Here is a 21,268-nt window from a genome sequence, read left to right as displayed (position 1 = left end):
TCAACCAATCAGCAGTCGAGACAGTGGCCTCTGCGTTGGGGTCCGCCTCAGCAATGTATTTTTGGCGGTTGCGTGGGAAACATGGCGGAAATTTCGAACGGTAAATGAGGAAAAACCAGCATTTAAATTTCAAACTATGTTGATTTGTAACGTTGTGATTAGGAGTGTCTTGATTCCATCTTCATTGTATCGTATGCACACTAAAATTATGTCTCTCTGCGACGCGCTGTAATAACGTGCAAATATAACCGCGCAAGATTATTGTACTTAAAACGCAATCTCCCTTTGAGACAATGTAGCAAAATATTCAGTGTGATGTCATTTTCACGTTAGCTAATTTTGACTGATGTCATAGCATTATTTTTTGTGTCCTGTTTAGGTTGCAAAAGTTGTGTAGGCAAACTAAACTCGCGCCATGTCATGTCTCGTTAAGTGCCCCTCAAGACGATTTGATTTTTGTTAAACTCTTTTACGGTTCCTTGACTTCGCAAAATAATCAGATACTCATTTAAATTGTTCCTTAGATTAAAATGGTTGCTAATCCCCATTTATGTGTGTTGAAATCGAGGCTGAATACTTTAGGAATGTGGTGGCTATTCTTCACAATTTTAAGGGTATCGTGGCCGAGAACGGTCACAACAATTGCAAACGCCACAACACACTTGAAATACACGCTTTTGCAAAATCTACAACGGAAATGCATAAGCCAAAACACAACATTGAAACCGCAGGGCGATCGCAAAAGCTACAAGACAACCGAAGTAACCGAAACTCCCGCGGGATGGGAAAACACGCAAAGTCGGAATCGTAATATTAAACTTTTACAATTCAAATGTAAGCCTTACGTCCACACGATATTATTATCCACGGAATATTAAGACTAGTGTTAACGAATTGGACGGGAAGGAAAGAAGCGGACGGAGAAGCGGGAAGGAGTTGTGTGTAATGATGACGGAACAGGTTGCTCGGAGTTGGCCACAGTAGCTGTTTTAACAATAAAAAAAGACCTGAATGTACGTCTGACGTCGTGTCTTTCGAAGACGCTACTGTACTTAAATAAGTGACAGCTGTATTTCATCTTTGTTTTTTCCAACTTTGCTTATCAAAACCACAATTTACTTTAATTTAGTTCATACTTTTTACTATAATATATAGGCCATGAAATGGTACCATTCGCGCACTGCACAATAGCTCACCACTGACGAAAAAGACACATTTAAATTGCTTTTATTGTCACAATTTGTACATTTACTAGTCATACAGAAATTCCACTTTTTTCACTTAATAGAGGAAAGTGAGCTAGACTTAACATATACTGTATCTTTGATACAATATTATTCAAACTTAATGAACAATTGTAACGTAAGCTTTGGCTGGATGAATTTGGGAAACGGTGATTATGACGTCACCAAGACCTCTTGTTTATTACTTTGACAGAGCGCAAAAAAAACCCAAAACAACAGATTACCTGTACCCCAACAATGTGATATTTTTCCATGAACTCAAATTCGTCACGTGGCCAAGTGGTTTGCTTTTTCAGATTGCAGTGTGCCTAGCAAGACGTCGTGGTATGGGCTTGAAGCCTTGTGTCGCCGAGAGGGGCTTCATTGTAAAGAATTGGGGATAACCAAAGCCAATGTCAATGACTATGAGGTAGAGTTCCTCTGTGACTACAAAAAGGTTAAGGTGAGATACCTTTTAATCATCATCATTTGTTCTAAACTTTTAATGAAAGCTTGAAATTGACCAACAAAGTTAAAGAAGAGCCCTTTGTGGCCAATCTGTTCAAATGATTTAGCTTTAATGAAAGTGGGTATCATTCATAGCTTTCATTGTTTTATCCAGAGATATGGTTGACGTTTATCACTTTGAATTTTACAATGACTTGGGATGTTTGTTTTAGGAAGAAGAATTTTACCTGGTGAAATGGAGAGGCTTTTCAGAGTCGGTCAACAGCTGGGAGCCCAAGAGGCACCTCAAATGCTCCATACTGATGAAGCAGTTCCACCAGGACCTGGATCAGGAGCTGAGGCGCCAGAAAAGACGTTCCATCCCCAAAAGGCTAGATAAGGAAATTTCAACATTCCTTATTCAGAAAGCTAAACTCCGTCAGAAACTGGAGAGCTGGGAAACTCAGTTGAACCTAACCTGCAACCACCCCGGTCGCATCTTTGTCACGAACGATGTCGACATGGAGGGTCCACCCAAGAACTTCACATATATCAACAACTACAAAGCAGGTCCTGGCATCACTTTCGATGAAATGGCTGTGGGCTGTGAGTGCAAGAACTGTTTTGAGGAGCCGGTGAACGGATGCTGTCCTGGTGCATCATTGCATCGGGTTGCTTACAATGAACATGGCCAGGTCCGGATTAGGCCAGGACAGCCCATATACGAGTGTAATTCTCAGTGCCTCTGTAGCTCAGACTGCCTCAATAGAGTGGTGCAAAAAGGCACTCAGTTTGACCTGAGTATCTTTAAGACGGACAACGGTCGGGGATGGGGTGTCCGCACCCTGCAGCATATAAAGAAGAACACTTTTGTCATGGAGTATGTGGGAGAGGTAAGAGTAAATCTGGCTGTGTATGCAATCATTAAAGAAGTGTTGTATTAGAAGGAGGCAGTTGATGAGTCTTGGTCAAAATAACCCAAGCATCAAGAGTACATTTTACATTCCTTTTTTTTTTTTTTTGTCTTGCTAAAATTAGCCTGTTTTGAGCAAGCCATCGCTCACCCTGTTTCATGTATTGCTGAGCCCCTGACGAAAACAGATTTTGATACGTGAGGATGTGGACTGCAGACTAGAAAGTAGTGGTTCTTCGCCCGCCCAAGATGCAAAGTCATAGTTGGAGAGACTGTGTGGGGGCGGTATAATGAAAACTATATTTACTTGGTCGGTCCATAGCATGTCCTCTTTCAAACTGTGAGAACACGTTGTAGCATGCCATTATGTTCCAAAGTAGAGCAATGATTGCTCATGGTGGTGGATTATGTCCAAGATAGACAAACGCTTTTTATACAAGTGAAAAATATAACTAATATATATGTTTCTTTGTACATTATATAATCATTGTTAATCTAAAGATTTGCATTGATCCTTCTTTGCGTTTTATTGTAATAAAGATTGGTTATTCATGAGTGGAAGGGCGGCTCGCTAGCGTAGTAATAACAATATTATGAAGTTGTTGAACTTAATTTCAGAGGCGACAGATCATCCCTAGCGCGAATATCCTCTGCTCCTGCAATAACCGCAATTGACCAAATAGGGATTAAAACACTCTTTATGTGTTGTTTCCCAGATCATCACAACAGACGAAGCAGAGAAGCGAGGTCACATATACGACCGCGCAGGCTCTACGTACCTTTTCGACCTGGATTATGTGGAGGATGTATACACCGTGGATGCTGCTCACCAAGGCAACATCTCTCACTTTGTCAACCACAGTGTGGGTATATTAAATGATGTCTTTCTCTGCTTGCTGTTGTATTTCAAAATGTACAGCATTTTGATTAAAGTGTAGATACAGAACTTTGATCACTTTTACATCTTTTTTTTTTAGTGTAACCCAAACCTGCAAGTATTCAATGTGTTTATTGACAACATTGATGAGCGGCTCCCAAGAATTGCTTTATTTTCCACACGGTCCATTCGTGCAGGGGAGGAACTCAACTTTGACTACAAAATGCAAAGTGAGTGCACTTTACTTAGCAAGTATTTGATTTAGAATGGGTTTTTTTTTTTCAAACTATTCTAAACTGCTGGTAAAGTTGATTTATTTTACATGTGTTTCAATAGTTTTAGTATGGATGGATGACTTGAAACCAAAAAGAAAAACAGGTGATTTATTCACGTTGCAATGTACTTTGTTCGCTTCCAATCGATCCAGTTGACACAGAAAGTTCCAAGATGGATTCCAGTTTCACATTTGCGGGTGTCTCCAGTTCGCCGAAGAAGAGGATTCGAGTGGAGTGTCGGTGTGGATCAGACTCGTGCAGAAAATACCTGTTCTAATAAGTGACTGGTGTGGCTGGCAAACAAAAATGCTGTCTGTATAAAATGTTGCATATTGTATATATTCGTATTTTTCTTGAAGGCTCTTAAAACATTGCTGACATTCGAACATAAATTTGGCCGGAGTACTTTGGTTTCCAGGTCATCATTTATTGTTTTTAAAAATTATTTTTTTAAATTTCAAATAACTTGCATGTTTTTCTAAAGTGGCTATGTTGACGCTAGTGATGGGTAGATGAGGCATCCTGTATCGTTTCGACACAGTGACGCACTGTGTTGACACTGTGTTGCTGAATACTGACACCTGGTGAACTTGCAGGAAACATTTGACAGGGTCATCTGACACTGATATGTCAAACTAATTGTATCCAATTCCATTGATTAGGCATTTGCATTCACATTATTTTTTACATATACGTACTTTCATAAAAAAATATTTGATATTCGAGACGCAGTTGATAAATTAAGTGAAAATCTGTCTGAATGCCTAATTAAAAGTGTTGTGAATGACAATGGACTCATTGTAATTAAAGATTTTTATTTAAAAAAAATTGTTTCTCCAGCGTTTTGTTATTCAGTCTATTTCTTTTTTTTTTTAGGCAATTTCCCCCGCCTTTGAGGAGATCCTCTCACAAGGTACTGAAGAGGCCGGTGTGCACAACACCTGTGTGGCCAATATAAATAGGTGAGGGAACGTTGCCTCCATGGACTTCCAGTATAAGAGCGGGTTTCCGTACGTCCAACGTGTCCTGCTGACATATCGCGCTGCACGTCTGAGTGCGCACACGGCAGAAAACTTGTGTTTACCAGTGACGTCTCGCATCTTGCGGATATTTAACGCAGAGTAACGCGCCAATAACTTGATGCTTGTTTGAGCGTGCATCCTGTTGACAGATGCGCTTCCTTATAAACACAGTTTGGCGCGCGACCGCTGTGTCGACACGGTTCCGGTAGTGGTCACGTGACTTTCTTAAAGCAGTAAGCGCACCAACACGGGGTTTGCCCTGGAAGCTCGGCGCACGCATCGACGCCTCAGTGTCGCTGGACCCATCACTAGTTGACGCATTAATCTGTGCTAGTTGTTTATTGTTCACGGGTTAAGCGTCGATACCCCGGCTGTACGTCAACTGTTCGTCAGATTCCAACCTGTGATTTTCTTACCTGTCAAATTCCTTCTCATTGAGATGCATCCACTCAGCTTTCCTGCCTCTCACTCCCCGCTACAGCTACTTGTTCTTTCAGTTTTCTGTCAGACCCATGAAAACTACTTGATTCAATTTCATTTTGCTCGTACAGGTTGGCTTCATACAGTGACTGTTGTGCAGCGAAATACAGTGACCCCATTGTCTGCTTTTTATTGTTTTTTTTTTTAAGTCAAATGGATGCATTGTATATTTAATCAAGTGTTACAAAGTGTACATATGTGATCGATTATAAATAACATGACATTTTTACATTACATTTTAATATTGTGTGTGAGGGAAGGGAGGCGGTAAATGTGTCTTTACATTTTTAGGGTGGCCGCTTTTGGAGTTATAAGTAGACTCCAAGTGAGGCTCAGTGTCGATGTTGTCTCTATGTTAAAAAATAGATTGACACACCACCAAGGCTGAAATCATTGTCAGAGATTGACAACATATACATATCGATTTTATTTTATTCCAGTTTCTAAGCCCTCATTTTAAATTTTCACTCACGCGGGAATCATGCTTTCAGAACACTGAACCCCCTTCTGATTTATGCCTTGAATTACACTGGTCATCAACAAATTTTATTCAGAGATGGCTTTAAAAATTGTATGTTTTTCTAGCACATCACTTTTATGAAATAGTTTCATTTTTCGTTTCTATAAGTTTGACCCCTAAAAGCTTGGGAAATACAGATTTTGCCATACGTTGTAGTTTATGGCTAGGATGTTTCAGGGGGAAAAAAATCCACCTGTTGCTGATTCTAACACTTAATTCATAAACATTACCACATATATTGCTATATAACATATTGTTATAAAAATGGTAGACAAAATGAGGGCAGATGTGGAATCAATGCAAAAAAATCAGAAAAGTTTACTTACATTAGAAAATGTGGTCAAAATTTGTTGACCAGTGTTTTATACTAGTCCAATCAGCCTCATGCGCTGCAGCTGATCACAAAAAAAAAACTGTGCACATTGACATGGATGTGAAAGTGTTCTTAAGTCATTCACTGCTAGTGACATTTATGAATTTAGACATTCATTTCCAGGAATGTATGATTTTTTTTTCTCCACATGGTAGGATAAAGGTGAGTCTAAAAAATGCTGGCGGTGAATGAGTTAACAAAGTTGTGAGATGACCATTTTTAAAAACAAATATAAACTACAACATTGCTTTATTAATTGATTTTGATATGTTTGTTTCTGTGGCCGCTGAAGGAAAAAGTTTGAATACCCATGTGTCGTCTGCCCTTTCACCCAAAATCAGATAATCCCCATCAAATAATAAATGACATAGAAAATGGGTGGGTGTTGATGCTCGTAAACAACAACCACATTCATCTGCTTTTATTTGTGAGAAAGCGATCTTGTAATGACATTGAAGTACGAAATGTGTTTGCAAATCATGCTAAACCATTCACTTTTTATGTGCTAAAATACGGTTTGCTGGCTATCCTCATTACTTTGTAAGTGTTGAGTCCTGGGGAATCAAAACCTGGTGACACACCTTTTTTGTTGAAGAGGTAAAAGTTAAAGAGCTGTCTATCTTGAGTCTCCAAGGAAACTGAGGCACTGTTGACTTTTAACTTACAAGGGTATGGGCTCCTGAACGCCACTCTGAACACCCGATCCTGAAGATACTGAAGGTGGATGGTTTGGTAATTGTCCGGGAGATTAGTATCCACCTGTTGTCCAAACTGTTGCATAAACAGAGCCCCATCTGGCCCTACTTTAATCTCATAGAAAGTCATATTCCTATAAGTGAAAAAGCCTACATATGGAGCTGGGTCAGGCGGAGGTCTGGGTGTCAGTTCAGCATCCCTGAAAGCGCCTTCCACTGCAGGGATGAGGTGGCTGTATACCAGCCTCACTAAATCCTGGTCTGGAGGTCGTACCCCAGCCATCAGGACCACCAGTCCTAATTTGAGTCGCGGCACCAGTGACAGCGAGGCTGCAAAGCCATCCAAGTCACCGTCCTTCCTTACGACGTCGTAGCCCAGCTGCTGGTTAATCTCCCATGGTGTGCCCGTGTAGCTGGCAAAGTAGCCACTCTGGCATTGGAAAACTGGGGTCAGCATAGTGTTTAGGGTGTCCTCCCGGAGAAGCGTCCTGCTGTATGATCCCAGGAGAGCCATCATGAGCTTTGCCATGTCAGCCGTTGTGGAATACATCTGACCCGCAGGTCGATACCACCCCAGGTTGTAGAGGGGAGCTGGCTGACCATTGCTGTAGACACCGACTGCCATCTGTTTCTGAATCATAGGAGTCATGTCGAAACCGGTGTTCTTCATGCTGAGCTGATACAAAACATTATGGGATACCCACTTTTCGAAGTCCATTCCAGCCACTTTCTCAGCCAGGACATTGGCCATTAAGGAAAAAGCAACATTGCTATAGTGACATCTGTAGGGAAGCACATTACTGTAAGGTTGATATCACAAATCCATTAGGTTGCAGTTCTCGAGATTCTCATTCAAAGAGAAAACTTGCCTTGTTCCTGGATCGGCAACAAGGACATCATCCTGTAACTTGTGAAGGGCTGCTTGTGTGTCTCCGTTCCAAAGGAGATTAGTTGACCTTAATCTTCGCGGAAATCCTGTAAAGCAATAAATGACATTACTAGACCTAAATCTCTAGTGCTAATAACACTAAATATCATTCAGTCAAGCCAACATTCATCTTGCATCATTTGCCCAGTGTAAGTGCTCCATTTTTATTTCAACACCACCCCATGTTGATCTTGTCAATGCTCGGTTTGCTCATCTGTTTACATAAAGTTAACTAACATGGTGTGTTAAAAGCTAATAAAAAGCTCACCATTGTTACTCTTACCGGAGAGGTGGCTGGCCATTCTACGTAAGGTAATGGCAGCTCTGTTGAAGGTCCTGACTGACGTGGACGCCGGTTCCCTTTCTCTACCCAGCGGATTCTTGATGGTGAAGTTGTCCGTGTACTTCTCCAGCGAGTCATCTAGTGATTCCACAAGGCCATCTTCCCACAGCTTGTACAACATCAGCGTGGGAAAGATCTTGGAAAGGCTTGCAATTCTGTAGATGCAACAATTCAAGTAGTTCACGTGATCGCTATGTTAAACTGAATCTGGAAGGATTTTTTTTCTTAAAATAAGGATGCTAAAACCTGAATATAATGAACCTAATACATAGTTTTGCAACCAATGGAAGAATTATCGTAGTCTTTTTAATAACCCTTTTCCACGATATAGGACCTGCTTTTTCAGGATAATGCAATAAGTACAAACATTTGCCAAGAAGTCACAAAATGGCTGATGAAAATGTTGGTAATAAAGTTTTGAATAGTAGGGGTTCAACGACTCAAAATTTTTGTAGTGGACTAATATGATTAAAGATGGGTCCAACTCAATTATGTCAATTATACTATTTTAGCCCCAGGCCTTTTGTTGCGCCACGAGCTGTCCTCATTTCTCACTGACAGTCCCTTGGTCCCGCTGGTATGAACATTTTAAGCCCAGCAGCTCTTGAAATAGCCTAAGCCTCCCGAAATAGCGAGGCTTCCCGCTGCTTTCGTTCACTTCCATCTTATATTTAATACGCAGACCCATGCAGATGTATGAAGGGTGTGTTGGCTTGCCGGCCACGCTTTTCACTGATCCACAGACGGACGAGCTGAATGTCATCTGTAAATTGGTCGATTGGGAAACGAGATGCCAAAAACATATTTATATGATTAATTGACGTCAAGCTTTACACGTGGATGTGGAGTAGTAAAATCGACTAGTCAGATGATAGGTAGATAAGTAGATAGTTTGATCCTCCCTCTGTATGTGATCTTACCTGTACACTGTGTACTCGTTGGGTGCTGGTGATGTTGGGTCACTAATATTCTTTTTGCCAAAATTACCAATCCAAAGAACAGAGTCATTTAAAACCATAATGGCAGATATTGCTGGAAGCTTGGTGCTGTCGACACTGGTCCTGAGGAGTATATCTACCTGGTGGGAAAAGAAAAAATGATAATAATAATTACGTCCGGAATGACAAAGAAAGAAGAGAGCTTACCTTCTCTAAAGCCACTCTTAGAGATATGATGGGATGTTTGAGAGGCACAGGCTCGGGATAACGAGGGCACATCTCCTCTGCCACAAATTCGTTTATAACCTCTTCTGCGTGAACATGAGAAATGCCACTTTTAATTTCTCATGTCATCAGAGTAAGTGAAAACATCTCAAACCTTTGACTTTGACAATGGTACAACTTCCCTCTCCATAATATGTTGTCAATTTTTTCGCCAACTCAATAAATAATTCTGCCATCATTCACGTTAATCCTCTTTCATGAACAGCAACTAAACCATTTGAAGTCAAATTATGATTACTTTTTTTAAACTCCAAATCAGTCGCTGTGATCACAAGAATCTAAAACCAGCTTTCAAATTCCATACAAAAGCAGTCATTACTCATTCCTTCCACATTTTCCTTTTTTTTTAAAACTCAGCATTTTATAATCATGTGCCAGCCGAGTGTAATCCTACTACATTTACAAATTAAGTAACAAAACAACCGCATACTTTACCTGTCTTCAACTTTGGTATCCTGTATTGCCATATGAAGCAGACGGTCATAACCACAGAGAGCAGGAAGAAGACAACCATGCCCAACATGGTCCATTTTACCTTCATCTTGCTTATTAAAGCTTGATGTGGAAAACTACAGGACAATACTGGGGCTGAAATTCAGGGCTGTTTAAAAGAAAAAAAAGAAACATAAAAACAACCACACTTATTTACATTAGGTACGATTTTTGACTTTCACATTTAAAAAGGGTAAAGCTTACCTTAAGACATAAAAAGCAGGTTTCATTTGAAATCATCTGTGTTTGCTTGATATTTTTTATATATATAAAAAAAATCCCATTATAGGTCCCATAAGGTCGACGAGGGTGAATCCTGCAGCCGTCTGTCGAAGTTAATTCTGGCGCTGTTCCTTCGTACCTTTTTACACAACGTCTACCTCTATGTACTGTACCTAATCTTGACTGTGATCCCTTAAATCATTACAACTCTACAGTGACATCATAATCTGCAAGGGGGGCCTCCACACAGACAAATCCGCTGATTTCTCTGGAGTGGTCTACTGGGTAAGAAGGATAAGTCAATGCTCAATTTGGTCAGTTCTAAAGTCAAGAAATATACTCTAGCATCCCAAAAAAATAATATAAGTAGAAAACTGCTGACTTATCCTAACTTATCAGTTGATTGTTGATGAGTTAAATACAGAAACAATACATTTGACCCTAGCTGGCTCAAGCTTTTTGGACTGGATAGCAATATCAGTCATGCTTTTGTGCTGTAAAACAATAGAACAACAACTAGAATGGCACTAAGGAAAATATCACCATGTCATGTCTGACTGAAAAACATGATATAAATACACAAAAAACACCTCAAAGCTCTTAAGTTCTAGGTTCTAATCGAGGTTCTGGGGTGTGTTTTCTCTGGGAATTTTCCTCTCACATTCCAAAAACATGCATGTTCGGAAAAGTATAATAAAAAAAATAGTGGAGTGTTCAGTAGCGCCGCATCAACCCTCTGTCACCGAGTGGGAACTAAACCCACGTTGCCTGCACCGAAGTCAGGCGTATTTGTACCACTACTACACCATTTGTGACATTAATTACTCATCAATGACACTGTTGATCATTAATAATTTCTCAATAATTAGGAACAGAATAATTATCAATATGTATCACTTTATTTACTGATTACTTCAACATCAGTCCTAGAAAAATCACACACTCCATCATAGAAGAAGACAGCAACGAAGAAGGTTTGTTTTGATCACGTGACAGGAAGTACAAGTTGGAAGTCCAATGGTTATAAAATCGCGCGACATAAATCCCAAATAAGCTGATCTGTGTTTATTTGGTGTAGAATAAACGTGTTTTCCATGAAAACGTACCGGTTTTTCAATATTGTAGGGTTTAGTTCGCTTCCCCAATGGTTTGTTGATTTGAGGCTAAATACGATTTTCTTGAGCTTGTTTTAGCTTGGTGGTTAGCTTAGGCGTGTGGACTACAACCTTGCCCTTTCCACAGCCACCTTGGCTTTGGTGTTGCCTGCTGTCTCGTTTGGGTTTGCTTTATTTTAAACTATGCTGCTCTAACTCATGTTCGTCTTCATGGCGTATTATTTTTAAAACAGTGTCACTTTAGTTCTTCCTTGTGTGCGAACGACAAAACTGTCACCTCCTTGACAGTGGCATTTATCATCATGGACCCAGCGAAGGAGTGATTTATGGAAAGTAACAAATGTCCTTGGGGTGAGTTCGTGGCACCGTTTTTTATTGATTTAATTACATGTTAGCAATGCAAGCTGTAAGCAGACCAGGTTGTAATGCGGCTTGACAGCGAGCTAACTTGAGAGAACTTTTGTGACTCATTTTGCTGGCAGGATCGTCGTCGTGTTTCCCCTGCTTGTTCCTAATGCGATTAATGACACACAATAGTTAAACATTCCATGTCTTTCTTTTGATTTAATTCTAAAGTGCACATGTGTAAGATGCAGAATTATCGCAACATTAGAAACTGTCGTTAATGTCTATCTCAGAAAACAGATGGCAAATGAAGACGTTGTGAATGGAGGAATTAAATTTAACGTCCGAATGAAGCCGCAGAAATGTTCACTGGCAATAAAACGACAAATCAATGCAAAAAGGCAATTCTAATGTGTCCATTGTGTTGTTGCAGTAACCAAAAAATAAAATAAACACCTGTAGTGTATTTTGTTCTGCTGCAGTAATATTAGCATTTTTTTGCCATAAAAATATTTGCAATCAAATTAACATTATCAAAATCGAGTGTGACGTCAGATATGTTTTTCTTTCTGTTTGTCAGACATCTTACACATTCTCCCTGAGAGCGGTCCTTTTTTCAACATCCATTTTTTGGGGACGAGCGGCATCCCTAAACCAACAGGATGTTGGAAGGCCTTGTCGCCTGGGTGCTAAACACATATTTGGGAAAATATGTCAGCAACTTAAACACAGATCAACTCTCCATAGCGCTTCTCAAAGGTAATTAATGCGTACCTATTTAGCCAGTATGTTTTACAATCCTGTTGTATGGTCTTTTCACTTAAAAAAAATATATCTGACCGTTTCCTCCTCATATGCATTAAAAACATGTTTGTTATTGTTTTTTAGCAAGTTCTAGCAAAATACTTTCGATAGTTTAATATAGATTTCATAATGACTGTGGTAAATAATTTTGTCTGTTAATTATCTCATCTTACAGTATGAGTGTTGACCATTAATTAACAGGCATTTACGGATAGTAACATATCCCTTTTGTGTATATTTTAATATATTTAGTGTAACTTTACTTGACAAATATTCATAAGCAGTGTTTCCTTTGTTGATTGATTTAGTGTGTGAACCATAGCACTCTGGCCACTTGGCCGGATCACATATTCCGCCATTACAAAGATAATAATGCTAACTTTTGACACTGTCAAGAGAAATATTAATTTAACTATTACCGTCTGCAATAACATTACTCATTTGATTCAAATTAAAACTGAGCATTATTATCTTTGTAAAGTTATTTTAGATCTTAGACTGTACAAGTGGTCATAATTTGTGGCTCATCAGTGTTCTCAAAAACATCAAGGACAAAGGCTTCAAAAGACTGTAGTGTGATTGTTACTGCACAGAAGCAGTCTGAATTCCAACAATATGCTAATAGCAATGTCTAAGGATCTAAGGATGATCGGTTTGCCACGTTTTCTTCACATTTTTGTCAGACAATGTTGAGAAAAATGTGAATGATCCTTATTCCTGCTCTTCAGGTGCAGTTGAATTAGAGAACCTACCTCTAAGGAAAGATGCCCTCAAAGAATTTGACCTGCCCTTTGAGGTTAAAACAGGTGAGGCGTTGGTTTTTAATGTTTTCCTGGAGGGTTACTTACAAATGTGCACCCAGCTGCTAATGTGGCAACAGTGAAATCCTGAGATGTAATTTATATTTTCCTTTTTCCGTGATTCTTCTTGTCTTTAGGCTTCATTGGAAAGATTACGCTTCAGATCCCATTCTACCGTCCTCACAGTGACCCATGGGTCATCTCCATGTCCCAGCTCAACCTCATCATTGGTCCTGCCCATTTGCGGGAATATGATGACGAGAAGGAGAAAGAGGAGCAGAGGGAGCGCAAGAAATATCTCCTGAAGACTCTTGAGGATAAATTCAAAGTAGGTTGATTGTGATTTATATTTTTCTCCAGGACTTTTTTTTTTGTCAAAAATGTTCTGAAGTGATTTGTCTTAAGTTTGATAATATGTCTATTATAGTTATTCTATCTCTTCGGTTCTTCCTACAGAGTGAGTGTGAACAAAAAGGAGAGTCTTACTGGTACTCTGTGACTGCATCCGTGGTTACAAGGATTGTGGAAAACATTGAGGTACAGTAAACCGAAAAAGCTCATCTTTATATGCAATACACTATATAATGCATTTGTTTTATTTTACTTATTAATACCCACAAGAGTTTGAAGTGTAGTTGCTCATAAGTCAAGAGTGTAAAAAGCTGGAGACTGAGACCGCAGCCCTGAGGAGTAAAAGCGTGTTCAGTGTATTTTATCCGGCCAAATACAAGAGTTTTCAGGTTCTGATTTATCTACTGAGGTGATAGTGTTGAATTAAAGACTACAAACAGCAAATGTTGGACTTCATTGGACAACTCATAGAAAGACTCTTATTTCTAATTCATTTGATTAGCTGAACATCCAAGATGTGCACCTGAGATTTGAGGATGACACCTGCAATCCAGAGAAGCCCTTCTCCTTTGGAGTATGCGTCAACAATATTTCTGCTCAGAATCCCTCCAAAGATACGGCAAGTGGTGTTTGACTGCAAACATAAAATGTATGCAAAGATGATCGTGATTCTGATTGGTAGTAAACAAAACTCATGTTGTTCTGCAATTTGTCTACTGGGCCTACAGGTTTATTTTACAAAAGGCTTTGTGTCTAAATTTGGTTGTAATATATTTTCCATTTCCATAGGCCTGGAATCCATTTCGACAGAAGCAGCTGGAGATTGAAGATTTCAGAGTCTACTGGGATACAGAATGTGAAATGCTGGCAAAACTCCCGGTGAATCAGCTCCAGGTCAGATCTTATCAGTTAAATCACACAGTATGTGTATCCTGCACTGATATGATTTAAGTCCACAACCCTGTTATGAGAGGTGTTGGTATTGCACTGGGTTGTTATCTGTTGACTTAGCATGGAACCATGCCCAGGATTAACGTTTATTCACTCTGCAGATTTACACCTTCTTGTATCTGTTTGGAGTTCTCAGTCCTGTGTTTGTTCTTAGTTTCATGCTGTATCTCTTATAGCGTTATCAGAACCCTACAACACTGCCAACACGGCCCGTAGGCCAAAGGGAAAGAAAATGAGCATATAAGGGAGGCCCTCAAAACCTGCGGTTATTCCAGCTGGTCCTTTGTGAGAATCAGATCTACCGTCAGGAGAGTTTAGATGTTGAACATCATGAGTTTATTCTGTGACGCGTCAAGTCAGTAGTTATACTCTTGCCAAGCACGCTGAACCCTGTCTCTGGATCATTTTCCAGTGTGTGCCAGTCATTCTCTGCCTTAGTTCATTAATCCTAGCAGGAAGAGTGGGGGCGTAGGCCAATTCAAATGAAACATTTAAAATAAAATCTTGTTCTGTTTCTATAACTTCAGATCTTTTTTTGGGATATTTCAACTAGATTCGCCAAAATTATTGGACCTGCAAAATGGTTTCACTTTTGAGGAACACCTTGTGTTTTAAAGTTGGTCATGATGGTACTTGGAGAGTTAAGTATTTTTAGGTGGCATTCAATTAAAAAAATTTGAGAACTACAAGTGTAAGACCTTGCATTTATATATATTTTTTTGTTTTTGTTTTGTTTTTTTGGAATATCGTCACGTACACTATACACTTCTTTTCCCCGTGACAATTTGTGTTTTTCAAATGTGCAGGAAGCTATGACCCAATGTATGAAGACGTGGGAGCACCAGTATATTTTTGAACCAGTGTGTGCCTCCGTGTTGCTCAGAAGAAATGCCTCCAAGGAGCCTCTGAGGTTTCGACACACCCCACGGATTCACGGCCACGTTCAGCTCGAGACCATGTCCCTACGCTTATCTCAGGTCTGTATCAGATTCATTACATAACATTGTTGTATATGCTGCACTCGCTTGACTTGAACATCTTTAAAAAAAATACCAATGCACAACCCGTTTTTGAAGTTTCAATCCTACAGTTGTATAAATATGAATCTAAATCATCTTCTGAAATGAAATTTCAACTTGATAGTGGAATGCTGTATGTATAAATATTTGGCGATCTGAATGTCTTGCCATTAGTGATGTGCATCTCCCAAATAAACGGCTATTCCATATGTCCGTCCATTTATTTGAAAGTAGAACCATTCGATTTGATTTGATGCACTTGCAGCAAGAGCTTTTATTTTTATTTGTTCCTGTGAATTGAAAATGTAACCCCACAGTTTTTGTTTTGTTGTGTTTTCTTAATTGAGTGATTTTCTTTGGCATTGAATTTGCGTCCTCAGGTTCAATACCAACAGGTCATGGCATTTCTCAAAGAACTATACCGCCGGGAAAGGGAAATGCTTTACCGAAAATGGAGACCCAACTGCTCTGTCTCCGGAAAGTAAGCTTCAGAGTGTTGAGCCACCAAATGGCACCAAATCAGCGACACAAATGTACTGTACATTCCGAAATATAATTACACATTTAACGTTTTCTCGTAGCTGCAGACAATGGTGGTTGTTTGCCATTGAGGCAAATCTAAGTGAGATCAGGGAACAGCGGCGTCGGGGAAGTTGGACCTTTGCCCTCCAGCGGGCCCGAGATGCCCAGACTTACACCAGCCTCTACTTCAGAAAACTCAAAGGAGTCCCACTAAGCCCTCAAGAAGAGGTAGTGTACTATAACCGCCAGTGCTCTAAAATGTTTGATGAGTATACTCTTTTCGTATTGTACTATAACTACTGAAGATAATATTGATGAGTGCAAAAGAATTATTAGGCAGGATTTTGTTTAATGGGTATAAAAGCAAATGCTATTAGTACTGGTGCTGTCAAAATGTGTTTATATATGACATGGCCGTTGCGCTTTTGTATTTTGTGCGTGTACTCGTCTTCGTCACGTAGAGTGAGATTGAGCGAGTGGAAGAGGAGCAGACCTTGGAAGTGCTGCAGAGTCTCAGAGAAATTGTCCATGACTGGTTTCGGAAACAGGAAGAAATTCTTGAGGTAGCATGAGATCACTGACATAAAAAAAAAAATCACCAATTTAACAACATATATATATATATTTTTACCACTCCAAACGTTTTCTTCGCATTATTTGAATTGCGTTTTTTTATTTATTTATTTATTTATTTATTTTTTTCCTCACGCAGAATGTACGAGAGACAAGCAGTGACCCCCAGCCTTGTTCCCCCACTACATCCATCCCCAAGAGTGGAAGCTCTGGTATGATCCAATACCTGCAGTCTTGGTTTCCGGGCTGGGGTGGCTGGTATGGAGATTCTTTGGACTCAGGCAGAGGCCCCGAGGTGCTTCTCCCAAGCCCATCCTCCTGGGATATTCTGGGTGAGATGCTTACTTAGACGTTGACTTTTTATACCTGTCAATAAGGCACCGATTAAGAAAAAGAGAAGGATGATGAGGAAAGTGAATCCTGCTGATCCTGATGCTATTTTTTTTTTTCTACAGCAGAAACCGATGACTTGTTTGACCCACTGGAGGACTCCCACACTCTGAACACGTTTACAAGGCGAGATTATTTGTTTGCTCGGCTGGAGTTTGTACTGGAGAAAGGTGGAATAACGCTCTTCCATCAAGACACCAAAGACAAGATACCGCACGAAAGTGGAGTTATCCAGCTAGAGGTTTCCGGTAAGAAGAAAATGGGAATGTAGGGGAGACTACACCAATTATTCTGTTCGGGCTTTTGTGCTGACTTCACCAATCAATCACGAAGTGATTGTGAATTCCAATTCCATCTTCAAGGACCTTAATTATGTGAACCTAATGTGTGTAAAATATCTGATTGCAGTGGATTTTCATTTGTTGTCTGGCATATTTTAATATGATCATGTTGCTCGTGACCAGGACACGTTTTGCACATTCTCTTTGCAAGACCTCTATATTTGAAGATGTTGCTTGATTGTAGATTTTGTCCATTTGTTGAATACCTATAAAGTGTTCTTTTATCAACAAAAGTATTCTGCTTTTGTTTTTGTTTTTTTTGTTGTTGTTTTTTTTTTTTTTTTTTTTTGCCATCTTCTTGATAGCCCAGCTGTTAATTCACTTCACATGCACAAACACGCACACAGAAAACTAAATATTCTGGTACATGTACTTATGTGTGCTGTCATGACTCTTCCACAGAGGTGAAGGTGGTTGTAGAGTCTTTACCCCGCTCGGAGTCTTCTCTACTGTCAGTAAAGCTGGGTGGTTTGTTCCTCAGAGACTTGACCACCCATGGCACTGTCTTCCCTGTACTGGTGTCTCCAAAAACGGTAAAAAAAAAATGTAGCTCATAGAGGAACATTGGCAGCACACAATCTGGGTGAGCGTCAACATGCACTGTAAATGTTTTCTGCAATTCATGATTTTGTATCTTGCAGGACAAGGTTGTCATTGCTGTTCACCAAACATCTAGCAGCAATCAAGGTAAAGCCTCTGTTTTGGAGAATTCAGTGCTAATGTTTGGTTCATTGAATGAAACATTAAACTTGATACACTGCATTGTCTTTTTGTTTTGTTTTTCTCTCTCTTCAGGGAGTACAAGTGCGGAGAGCTTTTCATCGCCGGTGTTTGAAATGCTTTATGAGCGTAACCCTGTGAGGTCCAAGTTTGAAAGACGACTAGAAGTAAACACTAGCCCACTGAATATCATCTACAACCCACAAGCAATTAAAAAAGTGTCGGAATTCTTCTATAAAGGACGAGTTCATTCCTCTGGTAAGTCAGCGATACCTTCATTTCAATGTCTATACATGTATTCTCACTTAAGGTATTGGATCAGCACGTCTACTTTTACCTTTTTTTTTTAATATAGTATCTTTGCACACTCTGCTTTAAAATTTACTCGTGTTTATCCATGCTTCTTGCTCCACTGCATATGTGTCAGTCACTGGATCATTGAAGGGATCCGGCTTTTAAAGAGCCAGCACCATTGCCTAAAATGTATTAAAATAAAACAATGCTTATGCTAACACAAACACAACTTCAATGTTATTTTAACCATGGTGAATTTTTTGACAATCCCTTTTTTTTCTTTCTAGGTTTTGGCTATCAGTCAGAGTTAGAACTGAAAGTGGCAGAGACTGCCAGGAGGCAGTATGACAAGTTAAAAAGGCAGACAAAAGCCGAAATCCGACAAACTATTGATCAGCTTCTTGTTGGAGAATTTATTGTAAGTCGGACTCACTGCCAAGCGTTGTGATTCAAAAGTCAAATATTTAATTTTAAAGTGTTGTTATCATGTTGTGTAGGAAAACAGTAAGCGTTGGACTATGAAACTGGACATCTGCGCACCACAGGTCATTTTCCCCGATGATTTTCAATCGGGAGATCCAATGTTAGTTATCGTCGATTTAGGCAGGATTTTGCTTACCAACTCTCAAGGTAAATTCAACAATTATTTTACGCCAGTGTTAAGCAAACATTAAGTTTGCGTACTTATTCACTCTTACATTTCTAAATAATTTCACTTTTGTATATCTTTTCTTTCAAGATGACTCTAAAGACTGCAAAACTAACCAACCTGAGAGGGAAGACGTGAGTGATGAGGAGTACCAAACACCCTTGGCCACTCCACCAGAGTCTCCACCTGAGCTTGACATGCCCTTGAAAGACTGGCTAAAATGTCCTGAACTTCCCGGTCTCAGGTCGCCTGAAAGTACAAAGGCCTATAGTAGAAAGCTTTATGAAAGATACTCATTGTCCTTTAAGGATCTGCAGATAATGGTTGGTCGCTACAAGGACAATTGGAAAAACCTTCAAGAGAGCGAAGTAGGGCCGACTCACGTGGTGGAGAAATTTAACGTGTTGTTGCAACTGGAGCAGAGATTGCGTTACACGTCAGATCCCCAGCTCCCTGGGGCTGTGCTGTCTGGAACCTTGCCTGATCTGAAAGTCCATATCAACCTTGAGAAGATGACAGCTCTGAGGAGTTGTCTGGCTAGGCTAAGCAGTCCAGCTGGGAATTCGGAGGAAGGCGAAGATAAGCGGTCGAAGTCTCCCGACCCTCTTACACTCCGCCATGAGAAAATCTTCCAAAGGGAGGACAGCTCCTGGAAGATCCAAGGTTCAGCCAAGAACTTGACACAAAGCGTCATGACCTTAGAGCAGCACACACGGGAAGTCCTGGTGGAATCGCGTCTACTGTTGGCTGAATTTAAAATAAACTATATGCAGCTTGGTGTGGAGAGCGATGGCCGGTACATATCTGTTCTCAAGGTGTTTGGAACAAATGCCCATTTTGTTAAGCGTCCTTATGATGCAGAGGTCTCTCTTACTGTCCACGGTCTTCTTCTCGTGGACACCCTGCAAACCTATGGATCAGACTTTGACCTTCTTGTGTCATCGCATAAAAATCTCACTTTTGATATCCCCACTGGGAGTCTTCAAGAGAGCCAGCCGTCGTCCCCGATGTCATATGAAAGTAGATCTGCAGAGCAACAGAGTCATCAGACAGAGTCCTGTTTGCGCACTGATAAAATCGCTGCCCTCAGTTCCTTTCTCAAGGATCAAGAGGCCCTAATTAAACTTGAGTACCAGTTTGTGAGCTCGGACTGTCCTTCCATGAACCTGGACAGCTCTCTTCAGGTGATAAGCATGCAGGTCAATAACTTGGACATTATTCTAAACCCCGAGACCATGGTGGAACTCCTTAAGTTCCTTCAAAAATCTTTCCCCAAAGAAGAAAACACTTGGACTTCATCGTTGCAGCAACCTGCAACGCAACCCTCCACGGACGAAGACGATGGAACTTTTCAGTCAACATATGACCAGAACAAGGAGCTTACTGTAGAGATTCATCGACTTAACCTCCTTCTCCTTCGAACTGTGTCCACGGGGACTGTCTTGGGTGCCGAGAAGAAAGGTTTGAAGATTGCCACTGCCAGCATCACTGGCACCAAGGTTAATGTTTCCTTAGGTAGTCGAATGGACATTAATGGGTCGCTTGGTGCCATTCAGTTGGTAGACTTGACCCAGGAAGGAGGCCGAAGCCAGTTTGTCGTAAGCATTGGCAATGCAGAAGACTCCTCAACTGATGAAGTTCTAACTTTGCTTGCTGACCAAGAACTTTCTCCCTCAGAAGCTTTGAATTTCCGCCTTCTAGAGAATTCCCAAGGGGACTGCACTTTAAATCTGCATATGGCGTCGTTGCACTACAACCACTCCGCCAAGTTCTTGATGGAGCTGAGCCTTTCCGCGAATGAGGTCGAGGACAATTTCCGCTCCATGTTGAAAAGCGCTGCAACCAAAGTGTCAACCGTTCTTGCCACAAAGACTGCAGAGTATAGTGGCATGTTTTCCCTCTTTGAGACTCCCTCGCGAAGAAGCCGAACTCAGAGTTGGTCTTATCCACTGGAGGATGAAGAGGATATTCCCATGGAGGAAACTGAACCCACCTTAGACACTTTCTTTGTAAAGTTGACCCTCAATATAAACATCGAGTCACCAGTAGTATCCATTCCTCGCAAACCTGGACACCCTGAACTGCTGGTTGGCCACTTGGGTAGTATAACTATCCAGAATTTTATCACCGGCCAACATTCTGAAGGGGAAAAACTCCAGGTGCTTGTCAAGGACATTCGCTTGTACTCGCTAAACACGAGTCCTTTGGTTTTGAAGAAGATGCAAAGAGGGGGGAAAAATGGCAGCATTTCACCGTCCCATAATAGAAGTGTCAGTCATGATGAACCACAGTTCACACGTCATGACTTCTTTGAATACCTCAGCCAAGGAAAAGGTAACAATATTAATATACGACACTTGA

At 40.4% G+C, this 21,268-nt stretch overlaps 3 protein-coding genes across 9 annotated transcripts in view; 2 read left to right on the top strand and 1 right to left on the bottom strand.

Annotated features, from left to right (window-relative positions):
* The first annotated feature begins 4 nt into the window (after positions 1–4).
* Positions 5–4,238, top strand: suv39h1a (SUV39H1 histone lysine methyltransferase a). The gene is made up of 6 exons (XM_088291174.1): positions 5–100; positions 1,541–1,686; positions 1,904–2,563; positions 3,300–3,446; positions 3,561–3,690; positions 3,888–4,238. Exons 1-6 carry the CDS (start codon positions 82–84, stop codon positions 4,010–4,012), a joined length of 1,227 nt encoding a protein of 408 aa, XP_088147300.1. The 5' UTR covers positions 5–81; the 3' UTR covers positions 4,013–4,238.
* Positions 4,239–6,258: 2,020 nt separating this feature from the next.
* Positions 6,259–21,268, top strand: part of vps13d (vacuolar protein sorting 13 homolog D) — a 40,445-nt gene continuing 25,435 nt past the window's right edge. For 2 of the 5 annotated variants that reach the window (XM_088289468.1, XM_088289466.1), the window contains exons 1-19: positions 11,053–11,499; positions 12,074–12,252; positions 13,026–13,103; positions 13,235–13,425; positions 13,554–13,634; positions 13,951–14,067; positions 14,238–14,342; positions 15,206–15,376; positions 15,799–15,899; positions 16,000–16,168; positions 16,402–16,503; positions 16,653–16,845; positions 16,972–17,151; positions 17,647–17,777; positions 17,886–17,931; positions 18,040–18,222; positions 18,546–18,676; positions 18,756–18,888; positions 18,998–21,241. In XM_088289468.1, the coding sequence (XP_088145594.1) occupies positions 12,156–12,252; positions 13,026–13,103; positions 13,235–13,425; positions 13,554–13,634; positions 13,951–14,067; positions 14,238–14,342; positions 15,206–15,376; positions 15,799–15,899; positions 16,000–16,168; positions 16,402–16,503; positions 16,653–16,845; positions 16,972–17,151; positions 17,647–17,777; positions 17,886–17,931; positions 18,040–18,222; positions 18,546–18,676; positions 18,756–18,888; positions 18,998–21,241 (4,453 nt within the window). In that variant the 5' untranslated portion in view covers positions 11,053–11,499; positions 12,074–12,155. Of the gene's footprint in view, positions 6,293–11,052; positions 11,500–12,073; positions 12,253–13,025; positions 13,104–13,234; positions 13,426–13,553; positions 13,635–13,950; positions 14,068–14,237; positions 14,343–15,205; positions 15,377–15,798; positions 15,900–15,999; positions 16,169–16,401; positions 16,504–16,652; positions 16,846–16,968; positions 17,152–17,646; positions 17,778–17,885; positions 17,932–18,039; positions 18,223–18,545; positions 18,677–18,755; positions 18,889–18,997; positions 21,242–21,268 lie in introns of those variants that run through there. The other 3 variants (XM_088289464.1, XM_088289463.1, XM_088289467.1) reach the window with 2 other exon arrangements.
* lactbl1a (lactamase, beta-like 1a) lies at positions 6,506–10,216 on the bottom strand. 3 transcript variants are annotated; one of them, XM_088289469.1, is made up of 7 exons: positions 10,016–10,216; positions 9,755–9,920; positions 9,242–9,345; positions 9,017–9,174; positions 8,022–8,251; positions 7,695–7,800; positions 6,506–7,607 (listed from the first exon to the last, which is right to left on the bottom strand). In XM_088289469.1, the coding sequence occupies exons 2-7, from the start codon at positions 9,858–9,860 to the stop codon at positions 6,629–6,631; spliced, it is 1,683 nt and encodes a 560-aa protein (XP_088145595.1). In that variant the 5' UTR covers positions 9,861–9,920; positions 10,016–10,216; the 3' UTR covers positions 6,506–6,628. The 3 variants fall into 3 exon arrangements, with proteins under 3 accessions (XP_088145595.1, XP_088145596.1, XP_088145597.1); XM_088289470.1 differs by having other exon boundaries at positions 8,037–8,251; XM_088289471.1 differs by having other exon boundaries at positions 9,017–9,170.

This window comes from Idiotropiscis lumnitzeri, chromosome 3, assembly GCF_059441095.1.
Source record: "Idiotropiscis lumnitzeri isolate Australia: NSW breed Sydney's pygmy pipehorse chromosome 3, RoL_Ilum_1.0, whole genome shotgun sequence".
NCBI lineage: Eukaryota > Metazoa > Chordata > Actinopteri > Syngnathiformes > Syngnathidae > Idiotropiscis > Idiotropiscis lumnitzeri.
The sequence above is the reverse complement of the archived record's forward strand: the minus strand, read 5'-3'. Positions and strand labels throughout refer to the sequence as shown.